The 26,035-nt window shown below is 43.5% G+C and overlaps 1 protein-coding gene across 8 annotated transcripts in view; it reads left to right on the forward strand.

Moving 5' to 3' along the window:
* The window catches only part of Ask1 (apoptotic signal-regulating kinase 1), a 196,408-nt gene that overhangs the window by 121,970 nt on the left and 48,403 nt on the right, over positions 1–26,035 (forward strand). For 7 of the 8 annotated variants that reach the window (XM_068366646.1, XM_068366641.1, XM_068366647.1 and 4 more), the window contains 2 exons: positions 1,127–1,424; positions 24,748–24,888. In XM_068366646.1, coding sequence (XP_068222747.1) covers positions 1,127–1,424; positions 24,748–24,888 — 439 coding nt within the window. The remainder of the gene's footprint in view (positions 1–1,126; positions 1,425–24,747; positions 24,889–26,035) is intronic. The other variant, XM_068366648.1, reaches the window with a different exon arrangement.

Below are 26,035 nucleotides of genomic sequence, written 5' to 3' on the forward strand. Positions count from 1 at the left end.
AACAGAACCGTTCTCTGCAGAGTGTTATGGATGCAACCTATTGGAGAAGCAAGTCAGTGTTCGCATCATTCTATCTCAAAGATGTCCAGTCTCTTTACGAGTACTGCTACACCCTGGGACCATTCGTAGCAGCGAGTGCAGTAGTAGGTGAGGGCTCAGCCACTACATTCCCATAATCCCATAACCTTTTTAACCTTTCTCTTGAATACTTTTTATGGGTTGTACGGTCGGCTAAGAAGCCTTCCGCATCCTTGTTGATTTGGCGGGTGGTCAATTCTTTCTTGAGAAGCGCCGAGGTTAGAGGTTGTGATGAGGTCCTTTAGTATGGGTTGCAGCCCTTTATACTTCAGCACCTAAGAGTCGTTCAGCATCCTAAGAGGACCGCTACGCTCAGTAAGGAAGACGTACTTAATAAAGGCAGAGTAATGGTTCAAGTCGTCTTCCTTATCAGGTACTTATTTATTTTATGTTATTTTTGAATAACTAATAAAATGAAATACGGGATACTTAGCTTCTTTGTTAACATGTATGCTGGTCTCCACCCACCACCCTGGGTGTGAATCAGCTACATGATCATCGGGTAAGATTAATATTGAAAAATGTTATTTTCATTAGTAAAATAAATTTTTGAATATACTTACCCGATGATCATGAATTTAAGGACCCCGCCCTTCCTCCCCATAGAGAACCAGTGGACCGAGGAGAAAATTGAGTTCTTGTTGACAAGAAGTACTTGAGTACCTGCTCACAGATGGCGCTGTTGTGTACACCCCCACCTGTATAGCGATCGCTGGCGTATCCCGACCGTAGATTTCTGTCGGGCAACAGAGTTGACAGCTACATGATCATCGGGTAAGTATATTCAAAAATTTATTTTACTAATGAAAATAACATATTAATAATTTTTTTAAATGGGTTATTTGTTGTGTATATTTCATTGTAAAGAAGAATTATTTAAACTAACACATATTGTTAGACACCTTTCATGGTAAATATGAAACATTCTTTTAACTAGAATATATAACAGTTCCATTAATTTTCTAGTTCCTGGAAATTGTGTCACTGATGAATAAGGACAATGGGTCACACAAATGTTTTTATGTTTTTGGTGAAATTTCTGTTTCAGGTTACTTGAAGAACTTTCTCTTGCCGAGAAAAGGTATGGAGACCTCTTAAAAATGTTCTTGCGAGAGCGTAGAGATCAAAGTCGGAATTTGGCAGATCAGCTTGGAATTGAAGTACCACCAGCAATCAGTAGTAGTGACGGAAAGGGAACTGGAAATGAGAAAGATGAATGGGCCAAAAGTAAGAGGCTTTGTAAGAGTTCCTCAACAGACGCTACATCCGTTCTTGGTGACACTTTAAATGAATCTCCTGTTAGTACCATGGGCTCACAATCAAGTGCAGAAACAGTAACAGCAGAGGTAAGTTATTTAAGTTACAGTATTTAATTTTTTTTATATTTGCCCCTCTCATGATTTGAGTGAATGATGACACAAGCTCTAACACTTGTTATTATTACTATATTATTTTTCCTTATGATGTTTTATTAAAACACTTGCATTTCCTTTTGTGCTATTGGTGCCTACCAAAACTTTGCAGTTTCACTGTTGATCCAGATTTACAGAGAAAAGATAGGGAGAGGGAGATGATTAAATAATTTAGACTGTTATAGTTTGTGTCATTAGGATACAAGCAGAATGCATATGACTTTTAAGTGAAGTTCTTAGTATTTTCTCAAAGAGAGCCACTTCTTGAATTTGAAGGTATTTCGTTTATGTGAACTATGCATGTTGTATTATCTTGAATTATCTCTGTTTTATCCCTGGTGTTTGTAGATTTTTGTGCTGATATTTGTAGATGCATGATTGATGAGAATGATAATTTGTGTATTCATTGAGACAGTAGTTTAGTGTTACATTTGTTATCTTTTTGTACCTCACATCTATTTGACTTATGTGATCAATCTTTATGGAAATTTTATACATTAATTACTTCAATATTAATAGTTTAAAGATTTTTTTTAATTAACATTTTATAGTAGGGATAAAAGTTGAAAATGGATGTTACAGGGCTACATCAAAGCTCAAGTTTATTATCCTTATTATCACAGACAGTAGAATTTACCATAATGTTGACTCTTTTCTTCTGCTGCTTTATATATTATTTAAACTTTCTTGCTATACCAGTCCAATTTTGAATGGTGGCAATGAACATTGTTTTTGGGATAAGGCTCCTATAATTCCATCGATAATATCCTCCCTCTTTCTAAAAAGGTATATAATGCCTTATAAACATTTCTTAAACATAGGAGGTTTGCAAAGGTAGAGTCTTTGGTATCTGTCTGTTAAAGGATCTAATTTTCATCACATAAACAATGCCGCTTAATTCTGCTTCTTGAAAGAAATTTTTTTTATGACATCTATTTTAGAAACAGGTTATTAAAAAGGACAATGTACCTAACAAGATACTTTCAGGTAAGATCGTAATTGTTCCAACACTGAATATAAACCCTACGCTATTTATGGGGATATTACTTATGGTGAAGCTGAAAGATGAGCCATGAGAATTGTAGCAAGGGATAACTACTCCAACCGCTAGTTAGCGGGAGGGATGGGGGCTACTCACTCACACACCTGGGCTGAGCACCCACTTTTGCTTTCTGATTCGGTAGAGGAAGGTCACTGCCACTCCCTCTCACCAAGACTTGATATTTGAATAATACTATCTTTTTCTTTTCACAGTGTGTTTGCATTTCTTCAAGTCCCATGCGTACGTGTCCTGGTCTTGAAGGCCGCTCCTGCAGTACCTTCATGTCCGCCCTTGAGACGTACCCCCCCTGCTGTGTCCGGCGTGGCGGGACCACCAGTGTGATAGGGACAACGCCTGTAATGAGTGTCGGGAGTGGTCTGCCTCACAGTGGGAGAGGCATGGGCACAGGAAAAAGAAGGCCAAGCGAGATTCTCCTCCTTTAGGGTCCTCCTCGAAGTTGCAGAAATCATGGACTTCTAATTTATTTTAATTGCTAATTACTTCTCTTGTAATTTCCTTAATTCCTTTTCTCGCTGGCCTATTTTCCCTGTTGGAGGAGCCTTCGGGCTTATAGCATCCTGCTTCTCCAACTAGGGTTGTAGCTTAGCTTGGAATGATAATTAACTCTCCGATCTCTTCCCGAAGCTGCTCCACCGCAGGTCCTCTCTGGGGAATGGCTGAGTAGCAGCGCAGGCCTGGTAACTCCAGGTTAACCTTGTGGGCTAAGGGACAGTAGCGATTCGGTCCCGCCCCTTCCCCCAGGGATCGCCTGCTCTATGACTGATCTGTTGGGTTTTTGGCCATTGCTGGGCACTGATGAGCCCCCTTCGAAGAAAGTTCTTTTCGAGCTCCTTCAGTTGGGTGTCGAGCGGAAGCACACTCCTACTTCTTCGTAAGAGGAACCTTCCCCTGTGGGCACAGGTGCTGCTGTCGATCGGTCTGACTTTTGGTCTCCTGTCGCTGACGCCGAAGTCAATGTTTTTCCTCTTGGGGCAGTAGGAGAGCAAATTCCGAGGCATGTTCATCCTCCTGGAGAACATCTCTCTTGTTCACGAAAGAGACTTTTTGGTGACCAGCGTGTGACTTACACCTACACTTTTTCCCCTAGGATGGGGATAGAGTGTAGTCCAAGGCAATGTTCTCCTTTGAGAGAATATTCCTCTCATTCGTGAGAGAAAGCTTGCGAGCTTTTTGGGCATCAGGAATCTCTCTCCTCGGAGGATTCTACTAGATGTTCCTCTTCGTGGGTTTGTCGTGTGGAGGAGTTTCTGACCTCTTGTTACCCGTGCGTGCTCCTCCACCAGCAGTATGGAGACGTCTTTTTGAACCTTTGGGTTCAAGTCACGTAGTTCATTCGGGTTCTCGTGGTAGTCTCGCTGAGCCTACGGGCCGGTTTTGACCCCGAGCCTTCAGGCTCTCATGACCTGAGACCTTCGGGTCCTCGTCACGCTGAGCCTTCAGGCTCTCGTGACCCGGAACCTTCGGGTTCTCGTGACCCTTGTTATGTTGAACCATTGGGCTCTCGTGACCTACGTTGTGTTGAGCCTTCCGGCTCTCGTGACCCATGTTCCATTGATCCTTCAGCCTCTCGTGACTTGTGTTGCATTGATCCTTCGGCCTTTCGTGACTTGCGTTGCATTGAGCCTTCAGACTATTATGACCCTTGTTACACTGAGCCTTTGGGCTCTCGTAAACCTCATTACGTTGAGCCCTCGAGCTCAAGTGACCCTAAGTCTATTGACTCTCGTCTCATAGAGTCTCTGGGCTCTTGTGACACTCGAGCTGAGCCTTCAGGTTCTCATGACTCCCGCTACGCTAAAACTTTGGGTTCTTGTAACCTTGAGCCTTCGGGCTCTCGTCGCACTGAGCCTGAGACTTTCCTGATCCCGTACCTTCGGGTCCTCGTCACTTTGATCTTGTCACAGTCTCATGACAAGGAACCTCCTGGTTCTCGTCATGCAGAGCTTTGGAGTTCACACGACCCTGGGCTGCTAGGGTCAAGTTATGTTTATCCTCTGGAATTTCATAACTTGAACTTTCAGGTTCTCTTCGCGCCAAACCTCACGGCTCATGACCTAGAGCCTTTGGGCTCTCACTATGACGATCCCTCAGGTTCTCCTCATACTGCTCTGTTTCTGGTCTTGTCTCGCAGCAGACTAACGTCGCTTGACTGAGTTGTGTTGCATGAATTACCAGCCTCGTGTGACCTACCCCGTCACTTTCCTTCTGGTCGCTTTGTGCCAGTCAAGCTGGGCTCTTGCCCGTCATCCCTGGACCAGAAAACGTCGCCCTTTCTGGTCGTTGGAGATAGTATCCCTGCCTAGGGAAAACAACCCTCTAGACGAGACGTCCATCATTCTCGCCAGTCTCATGAACATCCACCTTTCACGAGACAACTTTCGCCACCTCACTGCTGTCATTTGCTTTCGCAGCTGTCTGGGCGACTGACTGCCCTGATTTCTCCCCCCCCTAAGGATTGGTACTCTCTAGATTGGTCAAGGGTGAAGGACTGAGGAAAGCTCCTGAGCAGCTTGCTGCTCCGAGGTTTCAATGCCCAGCACCTCCCCCTGCGGGTAGGCTGGTGCCAATCCTGCCTGCAGGAAAGTTGAGTCAAGGAAACCATCCTAAGTTCCTAGACCCAGGGCTCCTGTCCATCCAAAGGATCTCCCTCCGAGTTTATTGGGAGCTAGAGACCCCTCCATGGCTGAGCGCACTATTTAATGTAATGAATGAGGCTGTGATGGGGGCCATCCCCCTTTCTCAATCCTTGGGCGGTACACCGAGAATCCCTCTGTAGGCTGCTCTCCTGCAAATCCTAGGAGCAGCTCCGAAGGCTGTGCTCTGGCGGGACCTTCCCGTAAGGAGAGACCCCTCTCCTTTCGGAACCTCCCCCAGATACTGAAGCTTTGACGAGGATGGGGCCTTAAAAATTAGAAGCTGGGCTATGATGAATAGTTGGAACTGCTTTCCCACTGAACCTTGGTGCCTAATTGTTGATCCAACTAGATTAGTCAGCACTTTCCCTTTTGGTTATTTAATTTTTTCTCCAATCTCTTCAAGACCTCTTGGGTGTGAACGTGTTGACAACTTTGGCTTGTTTGATTATAGTTTGGCTGCTTCTTTCGATTTGGCGTAGGGTGGGATGGACGGCATGCTATCTCGACCTTTACAAATTTAGACGCCACCACCTTCTAGCAGACCCCTTTCCATCAGACTAAACAATTCATAGGTTGAGGAAGGTAGCAGGGTCCTTCCTCAAGCGAAAAGAGCTCCCAGCTCAGAGCTGGCTATGTCTGCTCGGCCATTTATCATCTCTGTCCCATCTAGTACCCAATGGACGCCTCAGGATGAGAGCCCTCCAGTGGCGTCTCAAATCCCAGCGGAATAAGGCCATCAATTCTCCAGACTCCATAGTCCACCTCGGACCAGAGTTACAGACTGATCTCAGATAGTGGTTTGCAGACAAGAACCTCTGCAAAAGGGTTGATCTTCTTTTTCCTCCCCTGGAGTTGATGCTCTTTTCAGATGCTTCAAAAGAAAGGGGGGGGGGGGTGTTGCTGCACTACACCATCTCTGGCCTGTGGTCCAAATCAGAAAGGGATCAGCACATGAATCTCTTTGAGAATAGGGCAGCCTTCTTTGCCCTCCAACAGTTCCTGGCGGGGCACTCCGTGATATTGATGAGCGACAACACCACGGTTGTAACCTACCTAACCAAGCAAGGCGGTGCATTTTCGCAGCCCCTGTGCCATCTAACAGTAGAGATATTCAGATGGGTAGAAGACAACTCTGTGTTCCTATCTGCTCGCTTCATTCCAGCAAGATAGTGGGCTCCAAGTGATCTTTGAATCATTTTGTAGCCAACAAAGTCCTGACTTTGTGGGGTTTCCCGACTGTGGACCTATTCGCAACGGCCTTGAACTTCAGGCTCCCCTCTATTGTTCCCCAGTCACGGATCCCCAAGCTATTTGGGAAGATGCATTCCAACAACAGTGGGAGAACACAGACGTACGCATTCCCCATGTTCTTTCTAATGATAAAAGTCCTCAACCAAGTCAGAATAAGCAAGAACTTATCAATGACTGTAATAGCTCTGCTATGGCATCACGCAGAGTGGTTCCCGGACCTTCTACAACTCCTGAAGGATATTCAAAGGAAACTTCCTCCCCGCCAATCTACACAAATAGCCACTTGCCGACATCATTAACAAAGCCATAGCTTCGCTTTGACTTCACGCCTGGAAACTGTCCAGCAGCAACTTTCTCTGAGAGGCTTTTTGCAACGAGTTGCGGAAAGAATGTCTAGGCACCTCAGACGCTCTTCAGCGTCAGTCTACCAGGTAAAGTGAGCTGTTTTCTTTAGCTGGTATTGTGGAAGGGGTATCACTACCCTTGATGCCTCTATTCCTGCAATAGCAGTTTCTTATACACCTTCAGGAAGAAATGCTTCTCTCGGTTTCGGCTGTCCAAGGCTACCGCTCAGCCTCAAGTCTTGCCTTTAAACTGAAAGGAGTATATATTTCCACCTCGGAACTCTCCCTACTCGTACAAAGTTACAAGATTACTTGTCCCCAGTCTTAAGTTAGACCTCCTCCTTGGAACGTGGTTCAGGTCCTTGTCTCTGAAAGGTCCCCCCTATGAATAATTGTACCAAGCAAAATATCACCTTCTTACCTTGAAGACAGTATTCCTACTCACTTTGGATTCGGGCAAAAGAGTAAGCGAACTGCATGGTCTATCCTACAACAATTCCCACTCAAGGAGATTAGAAGTAATACTCACCTTTGTTCCTGAGTTTATTGGTAAGACTCAAAATTTGGGGGTATCAGATCCAAAATTCGGCCCTTCAGGAAAAGTCTCCATTCCGTAACCGAAGATCCAGACCAACTGGTACTTTGTCCAGTGAGGAGTCTTAGGTGTTACCTTAAAAGAACAGCATCAGCTCGCTCCCAAGTACCAGCATTGCTTCTGAGCATGGGGAAGGTCAAGAGGAGTGTCACGAGAAATACCATCTCTTCTTGGATTTACAGTCTCATTGATTTTGCAGTTAATCCTAACCCTCCTCCACAACAGCGACCCAGAGCTCAAGATATCAGGGCCATTGTAACGTCCCTGGCGTTCCAAAAGTACTACTTTGTTGCGCAGGTACTTCAAGCGGTTGTGTGGAAGCGTCAGACTACTTTCACCGCCCACTACCTGGAAGATGTAATCCACAGGAACATGGATACGTTTTTCATAGGTCCTTTGGTAGCTGCGCAATATGTGGTCTAAAACACACCGAGCTCCTTGATGGACAAGTAGCAGAGGGTTGAGTGGTAAGGTTACCTGGGTTAGTCTGGGATGAATGAGTAGAATGACTGGCTCCTTTCTTCCTTTAACCCCCCCCCCCCCCCAGCATTGCTGACCTCGCCTCTTTGCAGGTAAGATTCATTACGCATGTGTATCCTAAGTATAGAAATATACTTGTTGCGTTCCCAATATCCCTTGCGAGGGAGGCTTTTGGGCAAAGTCTCAGTACTCTCAGATTCCTATGACTGAAGATCCTATTACTAAGACCAGCCACATTGCTAGTATCACAAACACACAGCTTCCACAGGCCGCTAATCGTGCAAAGCACTACTATTTTAGCGAAGGCAGGGTTCCTACTACCTACGGTCTATATCGTAAGAGAGAGAACTTCAAGTCAAGTGCCAAAGCCACTTGGCAAGGACTTCCTCCCTCCTAAGAGGTAAGTCATCCCTATAAATAGTGTAGGGTTTGTATTGAGAGTCGGAACAAATGACAAATGTGAAAGTACAGTAATTTGTATTTTTCTCAATGATACAAACCTGGAGCTATTTATACAAATTGTCACGCCAGCCCTGTTCCTCAAGGAAATCCTACCCGAAAGCAAAAGGGGTGCTCAGCCCAGGTGTTTTATCTCTAGCTAAAATTCTCATGGCTCGTCTTTGAGGTTAACCGAAAGTAATATCCTTATACAGTCAACTCCGCATTAACACGAGGTTTATGTTGCTTAAGATGTCATGTTAACAGAACAATTTCTCTATAAGAAATAATGGTAATAGTGGGCGTTACGTTTCTGGACATTGGGAAAGTCTACTTGTATTTAATTTATTGTAAAATAAGTTACATGTACATACACAATATGATGCATCACTCTCGTCACCACTGTCGGCTGTCACCTGCCTTGCTTCCGTCTTCAAACACCCCCCTCTCCCTACTTACCCCACTCTCTCTCTCCTTGCCTTGCTCTCACATTTTTTTTCATTTCAATCTCATGATTATTTATTTATAATGAATTGTGTATCAATAAGTACATTTTTAAGTTAAAAAACAATAAGCAAAACTGTATTGTACAGTATGAACGAACGAACAATGCTGCTACGTATGCATATGAAACGCATTAGCAATTTATTTTTCTTTCGTTAAATAAGATCGTAATATATTTTTCCTTTTAGTCTAATGGTTATTTATTTACAATTAATTTTATAACTAAGTTCATATTCAAGTTACAATAAGTATGAAAAATACTTTCCGGTAAGTACAAATGCACATTGCTACTACGTATGTATATCAAACACATTAGCAATTTATTTTTCTTTCATTCAGATAGATAAATAAATTAACACATCGTATCATATTTTTTCCTTTTAATGTCATGCTTATTTATTTAAAATTAATATTATATTATGGTTTTCATATATTTTATTTAAAGCTATTATTATTAGTTATCATATGACTACGTTCTCTCTATCTCTCTCAATTGTCAGATAAATACTACACAATGTGAACTTTACTTTGCTTAAATCCATGTTCGCTTGTAGGGAGGGATTTCAATTTCTTTAGCTGATCTGTAGCTTTATGCGACAACATAACGTATATGAACTGAAAGGTGTCTTGAATAATCCTGGTTTTAGATGTTATCTAAACTTTGTTTAATCATTTTTGTACTCTTCTATTATCAATTCAAGATGTATTTTAACAACAACAATTACAGATTGCTTTTATTTTGGTTTTTGGTGTCGACTGTTTTCTAGGTCTCGACAGTACAGTATCACGATTATACTCGCATATAGTTAAAAAAAAAAAAAAACCACTTCAACAAAATCTCGACCAGTTTCTTATAAAAATGCGTATTGAACAGCAACAACAACAAGATACTTCAGCTGTTGATGCTGACGATCCACAGTCATGTACGTGTGCAATGTAAACAAAGATATTTGATATAAATATTAGTACTGTAAATGTAACAATCTAGTCTATTTTATACTATTGCAATATAATTTTTATAACTTTAATTTGTTTATAACCTTACAAAATTTTTCTATTTTATACTATCTTAGAGCAAACCACATTCCCAAGTAATGAACCGCGATATACGGTAAACATGCTAAATTGTGAACATCTACATTTAGAAGTTTGGATGTACATGTATTTGTAAAATTAGATTAGTTTATTTTGGTACTATATTAAAAAACAAAATGTGGTTGTAAGCTTGAATAAATTCTTATTAACCTCTCTCGCTCTCGCTCTTAGGTGGGAAATTCAACTCCTGTAACATCGGCCATTTTGTGTTAACAAAATATATTTCCACAAATTTTAACTCTTGTAACTTCAAAATTTGGTTAACAGAACTCGTGTTAACGGGGGCCAACTGTAAGTAGCTCCAGGTTTGTATCGTTAGAAAAACTACAAATTACTTTCAATTTTTTCATTTTCAAGTCTCTAATATCCAAATAATATACGATGTAAAGTACTGTACATTCAATTATTTTCCTGCAATTTTGAGTAGTAACTTCGATTTTCCCATACCAAGGTTTCCTAATACTTCTCCCTTCCTCCATGTTAATAAATATTTAAGTGTTTAGGTTTGATATTTACTTCAGGAACAAGCTTTGTTATTTGTAGAGAAAGGTTTCCTTATATTTACACAATACTAAGAATTCTTGAGAACTATCCTCATGTAGTAGTTAGAAGGTGAACTTACATTCTGGTAGTGCTGGTTCTATTCATGACCTTGATAGTAGATGTACCTTAACAGTATATCTTTCTTGGTGCAATTAATTTTTCGATGTTGTATTTACTGAATCCTGTTTCAGAAGTGTGTTTTGTTCCCATACTAACAAACCTTCTGTTATTTATGTGGATATTCTTTTGGCGAAGCTCGAAGATAGCCATTACCTGTAGACTAAAAGTGCGAGGTGGCAACCCTGCATAACCGCTTGAGCAGGTAGGGTGGGGCTGGTAGTTGGGGGTTACCCAGCCACTTCTATATATACTGTCACAGCTGTGAGCTACGTAACTTTTTCTTTCGGCTCGATAGAGAGTGGACGTCTCCTCACACTCCTCCAAAGGCTGTCATTGGACATTATAATGTTCTTCCTCTTTTCAGGTGTGCTTGCTCCTTCTGATCGTCTTCATGTGGACTTGTCCTGGGTGCGAGGGTGCTGCGTGCAGTACCTTTTTGTCCTCGCTGGATATCGACCTGTACTCTCTATGCCCTTCGTGTAGAGGGCATCGTTGCGAGCAGGGTTTGCCCTATGTAGAGTGTAGGGAGTGGCCTGCCTCCCCATGGGAGAAATTTGGATGCAGCAGGAAGAAGGCTAAGCGCGATCTTTCACCCTTAGGGGCTAGTAAAGCGTGTTCTTCCTCTCGCGCCCCCAAATCTCTTTCTAAAGCTCCTTCTCGTTCACGCTCTACCGAGGGACGATCGAGCAGGAGCGCAGATCGTCTACCTCCTTGCCAACCTCGGGGTACTTGGGGGGTAGTTGCTTCCCCCTAGAGGAGCAACTTCACCTCCAGTTGCCGGGGAGCCATTTTACCTTGCAGAAATTTTGCAGGTATGGCCGACTTTAGGGGTTTCTGCACCCCTTACGAAGGGAGAGCTTGTTCGACTCCTTCAGCGTGGTGCCAGGAAGGACCCTTCCCCAGAGCGTACAACATCTTTCACTTTTGAGGTCTGCAAAGTTCATCTGTCACCCTCTTATGGACCTTCTACATGTGGAAGAGGCGATCACTTGCATTCGCCTCACCCCTCCAACAGCCTCCTTTTGACGACAATCCTACTTGCCATCCTGGGACATCGTCGTCCATTAATCTTCAGCCTTCTATTTCTTCCCACAGGAATACTTCAGCTGTAGGTGATGATCTTCCACCAGTGGCGCGTCGGGACGAGCTTCACCATCTTCTCGTCCTTTGGGACACTCTTCTCCTGATAGACGTTCGCGACGATCTGAAGATCATCGTGATCCAAACGCTGTTCGTCCTGAAGGCATTCTTTCTCTAGAGCTTCACACTCATGAGACCAACGCTCTCAATGATCTCCTCGCAAATCTAGATCACAAGGACGAAGCTCCCGTTCACGAGGGCAACGTTCATGCTTGTGAGGGCGATGTTCACGATCGCGAGGCCGACGCCCAGGTTTGCGAGATAGGCACTCACAACGTTCTAGAGGTAGAGGCAGGTACTTGCGCAGTCCATCAGCGCGTAGCCCTTCAACCCGGCCTTTTCCTAAATGACCTTGGACCGACCCTGATCTTGAGTTAGACCGTTCTTCAGATAGGTGTTCACCTAAACCTCCAGTACCCTTTGCTACCTGGGGTGCTTTAGCGAGACGTTTGCCTATGCAACGCTCTACAGCTCATCCTGGTGTGACGCGTTCACCCACGCTTAAGGTTACCCCCTACTCATAGGCCATCTCTGCCGACATCGTCGGGTGAAGGAGTTCCTTTGCAGCAACAGGAATACCCTAGGCTTCGTCTTCCAGTTTTGCTCCTAGTGCTCGTGATACGAGCACTTCTGCTCATGAATTCTGCCCTTTGTCATATGAAACTGGCAATTTTGCGAGCGAATCTCTTGAATTTGTGGGCAAATTGGCAATTTCCTCGAGCGATTCACAAGCAGAGGTTTCAGAACCGTGAGCAAGTGCAGTACCGCCTCTAGCGGCAGGCCTATACCCTTCCCAGAAGGGTTTAAGGCGCCTCCTAATAGGTTTGCTGATGTACCTATCAGCCTGGACCGTCCTCCTCGTCTGCTGAAGGAACATCTGTTGCCTCAAAGACTCTCCCCTACGTCTGCGCAGGCTCCCTCTAAGGTTCCCCCTATGGGACATTCTCCTTCTGAATTCCAGTCAGAGCTACTCCAATAATTCCCTTGGAATCTTCTTCTAGTTTGTCTCTTTGGGAGTCTTGACCCTAGAAGGAGACTATTGTCGGACAAGGCACAAAGATCTCCTCGATCTCATGCCGAGGTGGTGCCTCCTCCTGATTCTTATCTGACTAACCTTCCCTTTACTCCAGTAAAGGCAAGGGAGACCATGACAAAGAGGCACAAGAGGAGGATGAAACGCATAACTCCACCGCACGCCGATCTCATCTACTCTAGGACGAGTAGGGACACAGGCTCTCTTCCGGGGAGATCTCTGTCCACCCCTTCAACCCTCAAGAAATTAAGGTAGTGCCACCGGACCAGCGTCCTATTTCCTTACCTTCACCTGAGGAAGAGCCTACGGCTCCTACTGCTGAGGCTTTGGCTGTTGGTGTCCCAAAACCGTTGCTAGTTCCTCCTTCCAACATTGTGGAGGAACACTTCCCAGTGCGAAGGGAATCTAAAGACTCCAAAACCATGCCTAAGAATGCTGCGGCAAGTGAAGGTTGTTTGGCTGAGGCACACGGAAGTTCCCTTATGGCGGGTCCCTCGATCGATCCTGTTGACGACCCCGACCTATCCCAAGCTCTGGACGTGAGCCTCAAAGTAGATGAGCCATTGGACATGGACAATGAAAATCTTTCGAGAGCAGTTAGTCCAAACTTTCACTCATAACAAGGGAGACGAGAGTCGGAGCATACCTTTTAGCAGGTCCTCTCTTGCATGAGAGCCACCAATGGGCTTTCAACTCCTGGTACCATCACCCAGGTGGGTAAGGATATGGTTCTTGACAAAATCTTCAAGACCCAAAAGCCCCCTTGAACCAGTGCAGCCTTGTCCTGGTCTAAAGGCCTGATGGCCGCTAAAAGGAAGGCAATCGCCCAGATAGCTGGAACTTCCAGTTCATTTAGAGCAGATTCCTCCTCTCGGTCTTTGCCACTTCCTTTTGTCCTACAAAGGAAGTACTACGAGATTGAGGGAAAACTGCATTCTACCATGTCCGTCGACCCTTCGGTGGAATCTGTGACAAAGGGTCTCCCGGCTCAAACACTCTCCTCTTTGAGGACCTCCCTCTCGCCAGTTGAGCTCCTCAACATATACAGTAGAGAGGTGGGAGGTACGCCATGCAGGCTGCTGCGTGGCTCGATCTATGGTTGGGATCCTTGGGCTTCATGGTGTGCTCCCACAATCTTTCTAAAGAGTCTACCAGGAAGTCTTAGAAGTCTTTCCTTTTGTCTGGTACCCGAACTCTTGAGTTCTTATCACACCACGTTGTCAACTTGTGGGCGAACGCTCTCATCAAGTGAAGGGATACCATCATTGGGAAATTCCATAAACAGGTGCCGAAGGTGGATGTGTCACATTTGAGGAATTCCACCCTTGACGGTTCTCTCTTTGTTCCAGAAGAGATTGAGAGGGCTGATTAACGATGGAGGAAATCATCAAACGATTCTCTCCTCCATAGGGCCATGACATCAAGACAGTCTTCTCGCGGTCAGCAGGTTGTTTCTTCTCATCCCTCAACCTCTAGGTCCTTGGGACCTACCTAGGTGTCTAAGCGGCCCTTTCAGTCCAAACGCCAGAAAAGGAAAAAGCCCTTCAGAGGAAAGAAGGGAGCAAAAGGCAGTGGCCGAGGTGGTTACTCCCACTAGGAATAGCATTTCTCTTCACCTACCATCTGTTTGAGGATGCCTGGCAGAGGTGGCAGTTTCAAGGGGCAGATCCCTGGACAATCGGAGTGGTCGCCATAGGGTATCGCGTCCCGTTCATTCAATCTCTCCCTCCTCTGACTCTGGATCCAGTACATCTGGTCTTATATGTGAAGGGATCCACAAAGGAACTGGCCCTCAGGGCTGAAGTCCAGACCATGCTGCAGAAGGGCGCTCTCCAAGAGGTTGTGGACGGTTCTCCTGGCTTTTACAGTCAAATTTTTTTCGTGATAAAGGCAACTGGAAGCTGGAGACCAGTCATCGATCTCTCCCCCCTGAACAAATTTGTTTAACGGTCTCAGTTCAGAATGGAGACGGCAGACACGGTCATTCAGGCGGTTCGACCAAGGGACTTCATGTGCACTCTGGATCTTAAGGATACATACTTCCAGATCCCAATCCATACATCTTCAGGGAAGTATCTCAGGTTCATACACGAGGACAAAATATACCAGTTCAAGGTTCTATGCTTAAATCTTGTGACAGCACCTCAGTTCTTTACTAGAGTGTTTGGCCTAGTGTCATCCTGGACTCGCAGGAATGGCATTCGTCTCTTCAGATACCTGGAAGATTGGCTGATCTGGCAGATGCGGAGACAACCCTTCTTCGTCACCGAGACATGCTTCTCGAGATTTGTCAGGATTTGGGGGTCTTGATAAATCTCTAGAAGTCATCACTAGTATACCTCGGTATGATAATAGATACCGTCCATCAGAAAGTCCTCCCATCAAACAAAATACACAGGCTGAGAGAAGTGACTTCACCCTTCCTCAGATGGGAAACTCTACTGGCCTCTCCTTGGTTGAGTCTGTTAGGTCACCTAACCTCTCTCCTCCGTCTAGTTCCAAACAGCCGCCTCTTACCCTTTAGTTCCAAACAGCCGCCTCAGGGTAAGATCACTGCAGTGGTAGCTAAAGTCCGTGTGGAACCAACACTTAGATCCTCCGGACACTTGGAGTTCCAATTACTCAGGAACAAGTGATGTACTTGCTTTGGTGGGTGGCAGACGAAAATCTTCGCAAAGGTCAGGATCATCTTGTCCCTCCTCTGGACTTGATGCTCTTTACAGATGCATCAAAAAAAGGGTGGGGGCCCCACTTGCTGCATCACACGATCTCCAGCCTTTGGTCAGTCAGAAAGGTACCAGCACATGAATTTCCTAGAGATGAGAGCAGCATACCTAGCTCTTCATCTGTTCCAACAGTTGCTGGTAGGTCACTCTGTGGTGTTGATGAGTGATAACATCACAGTAGTGGCTTACATAAACAAACAGGGCGGAACCTTTTCGCAGCCTCTATGCCATCTTGCAGTAAAGAGCCTCAGATGGTCAGAAGAACATTTGGTGTCCCTGTAGGCTCTCTTCATTCCAGGCAAAAGGAATGTGTTCGCGGACAATCTGAACTGAGCGACTCATAAGGCTCCGAATGGTCTTCTTTGAATCCTCTGACCGCCAACAAAGTCCCGACTTTGTTGGGTTCCACGAATGTAGACCTGTTCGCAACATCTCTGAATAGCAAACTTCTGCTGTACTGTTCTTAAGTCCTGGATCCTCAGGCTCTATGGCAGGATGCATTTCAACAACGGTGAACGACATCGACGTGTACGCCTTTCTCCCATTCTGTCTGATGAAAAGACAGCTCATCTAGCCCAGAGCATCCAAAAACCTAATGATGACCCTTTTAGCTCTGCTGTGGCAATATGCAGAATGGTTTCCAGACTTCCTGCAACTGCTAGTAGATCTACCGAAAGAGCTCCCTCCACGACTAGATCTACTCAAATAAGCACACGTAAACATCTTCCATATAACCATGCAGTCGTTTCAACTTCACGCTTGTAGACTATCTAGTGTCTCCTCTTTCAGAAGGGCTTTTCACGAGAAGTTGCGCAGAGAACGTCCAGATACTTGCTTAAATCCTCAGCCTCAGTCTATCAGACAAAATGGACAGCATTCTGTATATCGTGGAAGGAATATCTCTCCTCTCAATGCCTCGATACCAGTGATAGCGGAATTCCTTGTATACCTTTGGGAGGAAAAGCTCTTTTCAGTGTTGGCGGTGAAAGGCTATCGCTCAGCCTTGAGCCTCGCCTTTAAGCTGAAAGGAGTTGACATTTCCTCTTCGTTGGAGCTTTCTTTACTCATACGGAGTTATGAGATCTCTTGCCCCCAGTCAGAGATTAGGCATCCTCCTTGGAATGTGGTTTACGTTTTGAGGTCCTTAAAAAGACCTCCCTACCAACCATTACACAGTGCAACTAACCGAAACCTCACTTTGAGGATGGCGTTCCTGCTCGCTTTAGCCTTGGTAAAGAGTGTCGGTGAACTTTGTGGTTTCTTGCATGCCATTGACCATTCAAGGGGTTGGGGGAAGCGACACTCTGCTTCGTCCCCGAGTTCATTGCTAAGACTCAAAATCCGGGGGTACTGGACCATAGATTCGGGCCCTTTCAGATTTTGAGTCTGTTTTGTAACCAATGACCAAGATTAACTGTTACTATGCTCAGTGAGGAGTTTGAGGTATTATCTTAGACGCACTGCAGCAACACGGCCCCAACTAACATCTGTTTGTTAGCGCCGGTAGGGTGAATAGGAGGATTACTAAAAACGCTGCTTCATCCTGGATCCGCCAGGTGATCAAAAGAGCTTTAGCCCTTGATCCTCCTGCGGCTCGACGACCTAGAGCCCATGATGTCAGGGGCATCAAGTACATCCCTGGCATTCAAACGCAACTTTTCTGTGTTGCAAATATTACAAGCGGGCGTGTGGAAACGACAAAATACATTCACAGCCCGCTATTTAAGAAACGTGACCCACAGAAGACTTGATACATTTACTATCGGTCCTGTGGTGGCTGCTCAACAAGTGGTTTAAGAATAACTCGGGCTCCTTAATGGACAAGTAGCAGTTGGTTGAGGCTATTGGTTACCTGGATTAAGACTGGGATGAGAGAGAATGTCTGGCTTTTCCTTTCTTCATCTTCCCCTCCCTTGCTGTACAGCACTGTGGGTCCCTCTGCAAACTGGCTTCAACCTCTGCAGGCAATTATCACTTATCTTGTGTAGCCTGGTATGAGTTCCTAAATTTATGTACTGTTCACGTCTCCGCTGTTTCCTGCGATGTAAGCAATGGGAAATGTCTTTACTAATTCTTACGTAAACTCGGATTGTGTTCATATAAGATGTACGTAACTCTTAGGACAATGAATTGCTCATGCCGCTATTATACTCACTTTGTATATTTTAGCGTGGTGTCAAAGTTTTCCCTAGACCAGTCATATACTGTACTAGGTAAAACTGGGTCAATGTCCAAGCCAGAATTAGGACTAACACCCACCTAAGAGCGAGTTATCCACATAAATAACGGAAGGTTTGTTAGTATGGGAACAAATTACAAATTTGGAGATAATTTGTATTTTTCACTAACTAATACAAACCTGTAGTTATTCATATAAATTGGCCTGCCATCACCTGTCCCCCAAAAGTCCTGCTGCAATCAAAAGTGACGTAGCTCAGCTGTGAGAGCATATATAGAGGTGGCTGGGTACCCGCCAGCCACCCCGGCCTACCCTCTCAAGCAGTTAGGCATGGTTGCCACCTCACACTTTTAGTCTAATGGCTACCTTCCTGCTTCCCCCTAAGAATATCCACATAAATAACTACAGTTTTGTATTAGTTAGGGAAAGTAAAAATTATCTCCAAATTTGTCATGTTTCTTTTGCAACAAAGATGTTTCTAGAGTGGTTCCTTTTCTATCTTCAATTTTGTCCTTGTAATGCTATCATGTTAACATAACTCTTCATTTATGCTTCTAAATTCTATAGTCCCTTACTGTTCCAACGTATCTAGTCAAAATTCGTATCACTATTTCTTTGAAGCATGAGCATCTTGACAAAAGAATTTAAACTTGCCCTTAACTAATGATATCCCCAGTCTCCTGGTTATAGCCAATGCCCTGGTTGCTAGTCTGGTGTGCCAATTGAATAAGTCATTGCTTTTTCGTTATCTGAGCCTCATAGTCATGTTTCAATTAGCTGCTTTTGGTGGGTAAATTTTTGTCTTTGCTGTAAGTTTATCGGATTTATCCAGCTGCTTATTTCTCCAAAGCACAATTTTGTGTGCAGTGACGTTATATTAGGATATTTTCAAGTGAGTTTTGACCTTCATTCCATCTGTCTGCCATGCAAAGAAAAACAATGCTCAATGTAACATCAGTGTGGTGAGTAAATATGTTAGCAAGGCACAAATGGATAATTTTTGGTACAGTATAGAGAGGGCTTGGGAAAAGATAGGAGGTTAGTGCTAGTTCCAGAGCTTTACCAAAGTAAGTTTTAGTTGGGTTTTCTTGTACTCAGTCAGGCCATGTTATTGGGGTTGTTTGTGTAGTGAAGAAGAGGAGGAGGATTTCAGAAGAAATTACATGAATATATAGAAAAAGTTGCAAGAAGTGAAATCTTGGGATATGGATGCCCATTTAGAGGAGAGTTTTGATGGCTTTGAATGGATACAAGGAGGAAGAGGTTTTTGAAGAAGAAACCAGGAGTTAGAAATAGTGGAAGCTATGAATTTGGCACCGTAATTTAAAATACACCGTTGTTGCGGCACCAAATACAAACCTTTCAGCTCTTTACTATGGAGATACATTTCGGCGACAGCTAAGACTAGTCGTAAAACTTTTAGGTAGGTGTTATTTCCCTCCACTGGTGGGGGGTGAGGATGTAAACCCACACACTCAGTGGCCAACACAAGCCACTTAGCATTTCGGCTCGGATTAGTAGAGACGTCTGTTCTTCTTTGCTTTATTTGGTTTAACAACCATAATAAAGAACCAACTGACCTGAAATTTTTTATTTTCTTCAATGGGGAATGGTTTCCATAAGTATTACAGTGTACTGTAACGCTCTACTTCCGCTTACCTTCATTCCTATAGCTTCGGCATAGGAATGAGAGCAGAGGCAGACTGAGGAGGAGGATTTCCCCTCTCGAAGATTCCTCCAATGAGATTGGATTCGTCCATTCCCTGCAAGTTCTTTGGAACTTGACGGAGGAGTTAGGCGACTGCTTGCAGTGCTTGCTCTTCACCATCGTATCCTCAGGGTAAAATTCAAGTCTCTTGAGCAAATTCCCTTTGGGGGTCATTGGTGCAGATGGTGATGCCTGCTGACCGCTTTTGGTCGCCGCCTCTCCCATCGTCCCTAGGGTACAACGTGTCTCACTAGTAACATTCCTTTGATGTCATTGCCACAGATGGTGATGCCTGCTGACAGCTTGCTGTCGCCACCGCTGCCATCAACGAGCCATGTAGACACACACTTGGAGAAACCCCTCGCAGGCTATATCTCTTCAGGGTTATTACCTGCACAGTACCTCTTCGAGACACAATAAAGCTCATGGAGCTTTCAAAGGCAAGGAACTTCGGGACCTGCCCTCAGTTTCAAACTTAGGAGGGAGTAACTTCTGTTATTGATAAGAGAATGATGAGCCTAATGCGCTAACATGCTTAACCCCTCACCTAGTGAGATTAAGGTGCAAGAAGCTTTGAGCACTACCATCCATGAAGAGCTCAGAACGCTACTTTTTACGATCTTACCTACTCACTCTCTCTCACTGGGAATTCAGCGCTATACCCCTCTCTCGCCCTCACTGGGAGTTCAGTACTATACCCCCTTCTCACCACAGCATACAGTTGAAGGACCCCAATTGTAGATGAGAGGGTTTTTGTGCACTCACCATTCTACATGCTAAATACCTCACTCACCCAAAAGGAACTTGTATAGCACACAAGTACTGTGAGAACAGCGCAACTCTATTCAATAAATCTTATAACTTCGTCTTCTCCAACTCTATTCAATAAATCTTATAACTTCGTCTTCTCACTATGAGTAATCAGTAACTATGTGGCACTTACCTCACTGTATGAAAGAGAGATATGCAGAGACATTCAAGTTGCCTGCACATGCAGATTTGCAATGAGCTAAGCAAAAGAGAGATATCATGCACAGATATTTAAGTTGTCTGCACATGCAGATACCCAACTGTCTTGTTAGTATTACCCAAGCGCTGGCACCAGCACTCGCTAATGTTCACATCACTAACCCTCGCTTCACCAAGTAACGAGAACGAGTGCACAAAAGCATGCTTGCCAACCTCTGGGCTCCTGGAAAGTATTTGGGCTTTTTGCGTGCTTAGGTGAATAACCCTTACATGTGATACTATTCATTTTCATAAGAGAAAGCCTACATGACACTAAGGAAAGGTGCGAGGGAAACTAACAAAGTACTGTGTCTTGGATGCTGGTGATCAGTCTTAGGTATACATTACCTGTCCATCAATGAATTTAATACATGTCTCAATCTTGCCTTTCGGAAGTAGTTACATGTGATCGGTCTTTAGCGACCGATCTCTTGCTCGACAAAAATCATAAGGGATAAGCTGTAATACTATCTTCCTCTAGGGAGTACCGACTACTCTGGTATTATCAAGCTGTAAACATACTTACACAGCCAACTCCTATTGGATTGAAGGCAGTTCAGGGGATAGGATTTCTCTTTCCCCTAAAGAACAGCTGGTTGCATGTCTCAACATCAGTTGACTTGAGATGGGTACTTGTTATTATTACTATTACTTGTTAAGCTACAACCCTTGTTGGAAAAATAGGATGCCATAAGGCCAAGGTCTCCAACAAGGAAAATAGCCCAGTAAGGAAATAAACTTCAAAGTAAGTTTAAGAACAATATAAATTATTAATCTTCAAAATAGCAAGAAAAAGAGAAATAAGATAAGCAATCCCTCGGTGCTTTGGGTTTAACCGATGAGAAGTAACTGTTCTCTTGAGAATCAATATTCCTTTTTCCTCCCAATTGAGTCTTCCAACTGTTAGAGTTGATCAACAGAAATAGTACCTGAGCAGTGTTGGCTGCCCTACTGGGTAGCTGACTGACCAGGTATCCCAGAGTCCGTCCCAGTTTCCGATGACTCTGAAGGGAAGACTATTTTCTCCTGAAAAGGTTCCTGGTAAAATTGGTCTTCCACAGCCTTTTCCTTACTTGATATGTGTGAAGGCCTTCTTCTTTGGGAGCGCAGAGGCTACTAGCCAACATCCCGCAAGATGCGTAATGGTGAGGGGGGCTTTGGCCATATTGTTTCGGTAGGTGGAAGCAAGGCCCTACTTGGGGAGAATCCACTGTTCTGCCCACACGCCAACGCGCAGCAACAACACAGCCTGCTTCGCATCTGAGCTTGTGAACAGTCAACGCGGGTAGGAGAGATGAAGATTGCTCACCGATATCCTATGGGAGAAAGGATGAGCAAAAGTGTTTTCTCCAGGACATGCTAGTTTAATGAGAGAGTAGTTCCTGGTCTTGCGGACAAGTCTTGCTCACTGTTTCGCACCCAACCACCTAGCAAGGTAAGTGGGTGACCTCTTCTGGGATGATACCTATAGAGCATATGGCAGAGGTGGATGCCCCACAGGTCCAAACATCAGTCGGACTGGCAGTTGACACGTCTGGGCAGTATAACATGTCACGTTCATGCGCCCTCTCCCTCCTCTAATCTCTTATCCTGTGAACACGAGTTCCCACGCAAGTGGATACACAAAGGAAGTGGCCCTTCAAACCAAATCCGGATCATGCTGGAGAGGAGTGCTCCAGGAGGCATGACATAGGTTTCTATTCTCCTAGTTACCCTTTCCTCGTAGATAAGGCATCTAGAGGCTGGAGACAGGTCATACGTCTCTCAGCTCCCAACGGGTTTGTTGGTAGCCCTGATGGTCAGACCGGCCTTCAGACTAAAAGACTTTGTGCTAACACTGGATCTCAAGCGTACTTCCAAATCTCCATTCATCCATCCTCAACGAAACACCTAAGGTTCTCACCCAACAAAAATATACCAGTTCAAGGGGCTGTGTTTTGGCCTGTCCACAGCACTGCAAATTCTCACCTGAAGATTTTCCTTAGTGTTAGCTTAGGCACACAAGAACGGAATCGCCTACTTCGTCACTTTGACAACTGACTGATGTTCGCAGAATCGAGGGAATCTCTTCCCCCTTATCAAGACAGACTTCTCGAATGTTGCCAAATTTGGGGAGGTCATGGTATTCTCGAGACGTCCTCTTTGCAACCTCGCTTTTAAACTGAATGGAGTTGACATTACCTCCTTAATGGATTTATCTCTCGTATGAAGTTACACTCAACTTCCTCCTTGAGTTTATTGCAAAGACTAAAAACGGCTGCAGCAGATCCAAGATTCCGGTCCATCCAGATTGAGTCTTTGACTAACATATTATCCAGATCAACTGTTATTATGCCTTTTAAGGGCGTTGAGGAAATACCTTAATCAAACTGCTTGATCTTGACCACAGATCAATAGACTGTTTCACAGCACAAGTAAAGTCAAGAGGAGGTTTACAAGGAATTTAATATCTTCCTGTATCGGGAAAGACATCGAATGAGCCCTCCAAGCAGACTCGCTTCCTCTTGTTTGTAGTCCTAGAGCTCATGACTTCATGGGCATTAGTACGTCCCTGACGTTCAAAAGAACTTCAATGTAACGCAGGTCTTACAGGCGGGTGTGTGAAACGTCGGTCTACTTTCACCGCCCACTACTTGTGAAACGTAACCCACAGGAGCCTCGATACATTCTCCATAGGTCCTGTGTTAGATGCATAAAATGTGATCAATAGCACCTCAGCTCCCTAGTAGGACAAGTACCAGTCGGTGGAGGGCAGATGTTACCCGGCTGCAAGTCAAGTATGATAGGCGAAGAACTGGCCTTACACCTTTCATGCTCCCCTCTCTTGGAACTTGAGCAAACCGAGGAACTCTGCAAACTGACCTCCTCTGATAGTAGATGGGTATCATCATTCCTTGTATATACTAATATAGGCATTATATTGTTACGTCCCCATTCTCCCAGCGAGGTGGGATTTGGATAACGTCCAGGTAAGAAAAGCATAGGCAAGTGAAGTTTTACCTTGAGTTGCATTACTTAGTTGTCACACCTTCGCACAATTTCTCAGACCCTTATCTGTTGTAGGGAGTTAGCGAGGTGATAGGGTGTACTCTTTCACAGCTCATACAAAGCATAAGAGTCACCCCCTGGGGTCAGGGACCAGGCAGTTGGTCTTGCACTTCCACTCACCTACCAAAGAGCTGAAAAGTTTGTATTTGGTGCTGGAACAAATGGTAAATTTGGGAATAATTTGTATTTTTCCTAACCATACAAACCTGAAGCTCTCAACACATACAGGCCCGTCGTCACCTACTCCAAGAAGTCCTGCAGTAAGAGCAAAGTGGCTTGTGTTGGCCACTGCGTGTGTGAGCGGGTCTACCTCTCGCTGCTCCCCTGTTAACGCAGGCTGTAGGTTGAAAGCAATAAGGAACATATAAGCCCCAACCAGGAATAAGAGGATAAAAACTTGAAAACAGAAATTGAGGAAGGAAAGAGAGTGCAGAAATAAGGTGGAAAGAGCCAGCAAAGAGAGATATGGGGTGGAACTTTAGAATTGTCTAAAGAGATGTGGGGGATGTTATGAAATAGATTGTGATGCCTGCAGCAGCAAAGGTGTCTGGGAGGAAAAATAACATGGTAGAGATTCAAACAGCTGTGAAGGAAAAGAGTATAATCAGAAGGTGTAAAGAAATAACAACTGCCAAACATGGGAGGAATATATACGGATAAATGGGGGAACCAGAGAATGGTAGCAATTGTAAAGGGAGAAGTCAGGCGAGAGTGGTATGAGATGATGGGAACACCAGAGGGGAGAAAGATAATCTACAGAATTGTAGAAGTGAGAAGAAAAGACAAGTAGGATAGCATAATTCACTTTATATATTGATTTTTATTATTCCATCATTAAAATGAAATTACTGTATACTTTCAAAGTATAAAGCTAGTATTTACAACCAAAATAAGCTCAACTTTATTATACTATATAGAGGTTGAATAGATAATAATCCTCTTTTCGAAGTGCAATAATGTTTTATTTGGTTTCACTATAGCTCATACATTGAAGTAATGTGTTGTATTTAGGAGTGATGTTTATTATATCAGCTCACAATGAACTACTACCTGTTCTTGTTAAATGTAAGAATAATTGTATGATGTCCAATTTCCAATTCAGGTTCAATCTTTTTGATTTGTTCTCCTTGCACTTTGATCCATGTGTATTGATTTGGTAAATTGCATAATAGAATTGATAATGAGTAGTTTAGTTGATATTTGTGCCTAAATGTATTTCAAGACCATAGTACCATAGTATTATAAATGTTAGATGTTCTTTTATGATAATGTATTACACTTCCATTGACATTCCTCAGTGTACGCAAAAACATTATAACCTAACCCGTACACCTTTCCCTCATCAGAGTAATCCCGCAGAAGCTGTCTCCCAACTGCCTACCCTTTCCCACGAACCTCCCATGATTCACGTGTCCTCACGCAACATTGATATGGAGCTGGTTCATTGGCTGCAATCTCTTTCAATAGATCGTGATGTAATCGATAAGGTAAGTGTAGTAAGAATGTTTATCTTTTATACCTAATCACTTGTGCCATTTTACTTCCCACATTTCCTTTTTCCTTTAAAATTACACCTGCTACTGTATGTCTAAAGTTTTAGAGAAGCTGGAAAGATGTTCCAGAAAATATTTTTAAGAAGGAAGTCTTCAAGTACAATATATGAACACTAGGGAATCAATAACTGAGGAAAGGAGAAATTGAATAATGATATTACGGTACATTTAAATTACCATATATGTCTATCCTTTCATTATGTAGTGGGCTTTGTATTTTACAAAATTTACAGTATTTTTATTTTTTATATCACATCTTTAATAGCATATTATGAATAAACGCAAGTAGTAGTCATTAGTTTGAATGAGAAGTCAGGATGGCAGCAGCTGGTGGAAGGCATTTACACAATTGCTTCATTTCCCATCATATCTTTCTGGTGAGCAGATTTTTTTATGTCATTGTAAAATTTTAATATTTTAATTTTTATGTCAGCCAAGCTTTTAATTTGAAGAATGAATAACACAAATTTCAGTTAAGTATGGAAATAATTTTTTCCAGTAAAGTGTATTATTACTGTACTTTATAGTTAATAGTAAGATAGTTGTATTGTGTTTCACAATGGTATGCCCAAATAAACTGCAGCCATATAGCACAAAACTATAGCACATATGTTAGTTATATAATTTTACACAATACTCTGTTGGCAAATGTGTAAAATTAAAATATATAATAACTCTTTGAACCTTCGTGATCTTTAGGACAACACCCTTACAGGCTCCAAGGATTTGTTTCTAGCATTTATTCTGCTTCATCAAATATTTCAGCCAAAGCTATTAAAATAGTTTCCCATAATCATGTTTTCTTTAATGTCCAAGGCAGAAATAATCCATTTTCTGTAAACCTTACTATTGATCTAAAATAAAAATAAAAAGTTACAAGAAGAGCGATGCATCAATAAGGTATTTTCAGGTTATTTGTTTGCATTTTCTCTCATACATTTACAATTGTTGGCCATGATTATGCTGAAAGATGAATAAAGTTTTATAGAGATGACAACTATGTAGCAGAACTTCAATCAGATTTAAAATTCAAAATGCACCACCAACTGTTAGTTCAGCTTTTCATGTAACTATTCCAAAC

The sequence above is a fragment of the Palaemon carinicauda genome, chromosome 44, assembly GCF_036898095.1.
Source record: "Palaemon carinicauda isolate YSFRI2023 chromosome 44, ASM3689809v2, whole genome shotgun sequence".
NCBI lineage: Eukaryota > Metazoa > Arthropoda > Malacostraca > Decapoda > Palaemonidae > Palaemon > Palaemon carinicauda.